This window comes from Pediculus humanus, genomic scaffold (genome assembly GCF_000006295.1).
Source record: "Pediculus humanus corporis 1103172108285 genomic scaffold, whole genome shotgun sequence".
Classification (NCBI taxonomy): domain Eukaryota; kingdom Metazoa; phylum Arthropoda; class Insecta; order Psocodea; family Pediculidae; genus Pediculus; species Pediculus humanus.
In genome coordinates, this window is record NW_002987854.1 from 306,448 (window position 1) to 309,410 (window position 2,963).

The 2,963-nt window shown below is 35.3% G+C and overlaps 1 protein-coding gene across 1 annotated transcript in view; it reads right to left on the minus strand.

Moving 5' to 3' along the window:
• Phum_PHUM524560 (uncharacterized protein) overlaps positions 1–2,501 on the minus strand; it is a gene marked incomplete at both ends in the record, with an annotated part of 3,336 nt that extends 835 nt beyond the window's left edge. Inside the window, 6 exons of the mRNA XM_002431344.1 lie at positions 1–116; positions 203–504; positions 595–811; positions 920–1,069; positions 1,139–1,251; positions 1,333–2,501. The exon at positions 1–116 is cut by the window's left edge and continues 142 nt beyond it. Of these exons, the coding sequence (XP_002431389.1) occupies positions 1–116; positions 203–504; positions 595–811; positions 920–1,069; positions 1,139–1,251; positions 1,333–2,501 (2,067 nt within the window). The remainder of the gene's footprint in view (positions 117–202; positions 505–594; positions 812–919; positions 1,070–1,138; positions 1,252–1,332) is intronic.
• Between the last annotated feature and the right edge of the window lie 462 nt (positions 2,502–2,963).

Here is a 2,963-nt window from a genome sequence, read left to right on the forward strand (position 1 = left end):
CATGTCGCATTCGTTTAAATCGACGCAGGTACGATTGTTTTCGTGTAGTCTGAATCCCGTTTTGCAAGTGCATCGAAACGAACCGAAAACGTTTATGCAATTGTGTTGGCAAATTCCTGACGTGAAAAAAAAAAAAAAAATTAGGCATAATTATAATGATACATGATGGTAACTAATACCTGAAATTACAATTTTTACGTACCTGGTGTCGCTGAACATTCGTCAATATCCTGACAGGTATTTTCATTGACGTTTTTAAATCCTAGATTACAATCGCATCTGTAACTTCCTGGCGTGTTTACGCATTTCGAATTAAACGGACACAAATAGAAACTGCATTCGTTAATGTCTTCGCATGAATTATCGGGTGCGAGTTGGTATCCCGTCGGGCAAACGCACGAATAACTTCCTCTTTCGTTTTTACATTCTGCCAAACCTTTGCAAGTGTGTTTTTTGCTAGTGCATTCGTTAACGTCCATGCATCCGTTCGCGGTAGCTTCGTATCTTCAAAAAATAAATTACTCTCTGTGTGAATCTTAAACATTCACATATATAACAATGTATATATGTAAGGATAACATAAGAGTAACTCACCCCTTGGGACAGAAAATAACTCTTCTGCATTCGAAACCTCCAACTCTGTTAATGCATTCATCCGCAAAAGGATGACAGTTATGAGCCCCGGTAGCACATTCATTAAGATCTACACAGTTTCCAGATTCTCCTTGAACGTATCCCGTAGGACATTGTTTTTCCGGATCGCAAGTAGAATCACCGGGTAAACATCTTTTCTTTTCGCACCTAAAAGATCCTGCGTCAGGTAAATTTAATAAATTTTACTCAACTATAACATATTGCTTGCCTCTCGAATGTTAATAAGGAAAAATTGAACATAGTTTAAAAAAAAAAAAAAAATTACCCAACGTGTTTCGACATATGTAATTCGGTCCTAAAAATCTACAATTATCAGTTTTAAGCAAACATTCGTCATCATCTTCGCATTGTCCGGTTTGAGAATTTAATGTGTATCCGGTTCCACATCCGGTATATCGCACGCAACGAAACGATCCTGACAAATTGAAAAAAAATTGATTTGGTAAAAGTTTTTAAGGTACCTTTTGTAAATCGATTTACGTACCGATTGAATTGTCACATCTTTGAGATGCAAGACAATTGTGCTGATTCGTCTGACATTCATTAACATCCTCGCACCTATGAGTATTTGGATTTTCTTCAAATCCAATTTTACATCTAAATCGAAAATAAATTTTTTGAAAAAATTTTTTATTTGTTTTCTTAAGGTAAAACGAACGGAAAAAAAAAAATTTTAACCTGCATAAATAACTTCCAGGTGTATTAATGCATTCGAAATCGGAATCGCAAACTTCCGGAAATCTATCGTAATTGCATTCGTTTAAATCCGTGCATTTTCCATCGATTTCTTCAAATCCCAATGGGCATTCTCCTGTTAGAAAATCTTTGGGTACGACAGCAAGTTCCATTGGTGGTTCGTATGTTGTCGTCGTCGTCGTCGTGGAAGTAGTAATAGTTGAAAAGTTGGTTACCGCCGGCGATGTTAAATTAACTTCTGTTAATGTAGTCAAAGACACGACGTTTGGTTTTTTAATTTTCACGCAAGTGTATCCTCCGATTTCGTTAACGCATTTTTCGGTGAGTAAATCACACGTGTTTTTTTTATTTAAACATTCATTTACGTCACTGCAATTTCTTTCGTTTGCATCCAAAACAAAACCGTATCGGCATTCACATTTGACTCCACCGTTTTCATCATCATCATCATCCACGCATATTTGTTCACAGGGATTAAAATCACTGCATGTTTTTTTTTCTTTCGGATTTGTAAATATCGTACCTATGGAAGACGTGGGTAATTTCGTAGGTGACGTCGTTACTTTCGGCTTGACCAAAGGTACGGGTTTTTCCGGATTCGGTACTATGATCCTAGGAGCAATCGTGCTCACTTGTTTTTGTTTGGCGAGCGGTTGAGAATTTTCTTTCTGACACGTTTTTTGATCTTCCATCAAAACAAAACCTTCTTCGCATTTACAATAGTACGATCCGTGTGTGGGTACGCAAATTTGTGCGCATAATTGTCCGGGTAACAAATCGCACAAATTATCCGGAGAGGGTGTGGGTATTCCGACATTATCATAATCTTCGTAATCGGCAAACGGTGGAACCGTCGTCGAATAATTATTACGAGTTTTTTTATAAACTTTATCGATTTTCCGTACCGGATTGATTTCCGAACAACAACTCAACATGGCTCTCCTAACTTCTTCTTCGACTGGAAGATCTATCGATAGGCAGGGTACTTTTAATTCACCGAGCTGTGCTCCTAAATGACAACTCACGCAACATTTCACTTCCAATTCGTTTAAAAATTTATTATTTTCTTCCGACGGACATGTTTTTTCTATCTTATACGTTCTGACTCCGAGTCGACAGTATTTTTGCCTTAGATTTTTCTCGCAACACATTTGTATTGTTTTCAAACAAACGTCCTGCTCCGAATCCGGAACGTCTAATATCTGCAACAAACGTTTAAACCTTTTTTTTATAATAATAATAATTCACAAATCTCAAAGGTTATCACTCAAAAGGTCATTCGAACGTTTGTTGTTAGTAAGAAGAAAAATATTTTTTTTTTGCAAACTCATGACTATTACATATGCATATAAATTTTTTTGTTGCATTCTTAGGTCTTTAAACTTTTTAACTAATTAGTTAATTTTTCCCAAATTAAAGTTAATTACTCACATCATTTAATCCGATCAATGACAAATTTTTTTTTTCTTCTTTCTATTCGGTTTTGTAAAAAAAAAACGAAAAAAAATTTCTAATTGAAAAACGATAAATCGATATCGGATCAATAAAATCGATACATAAAATCCGAAAAAAATAAATTATTTTTTTTCGTATCAATTAAATTATCCATCGAT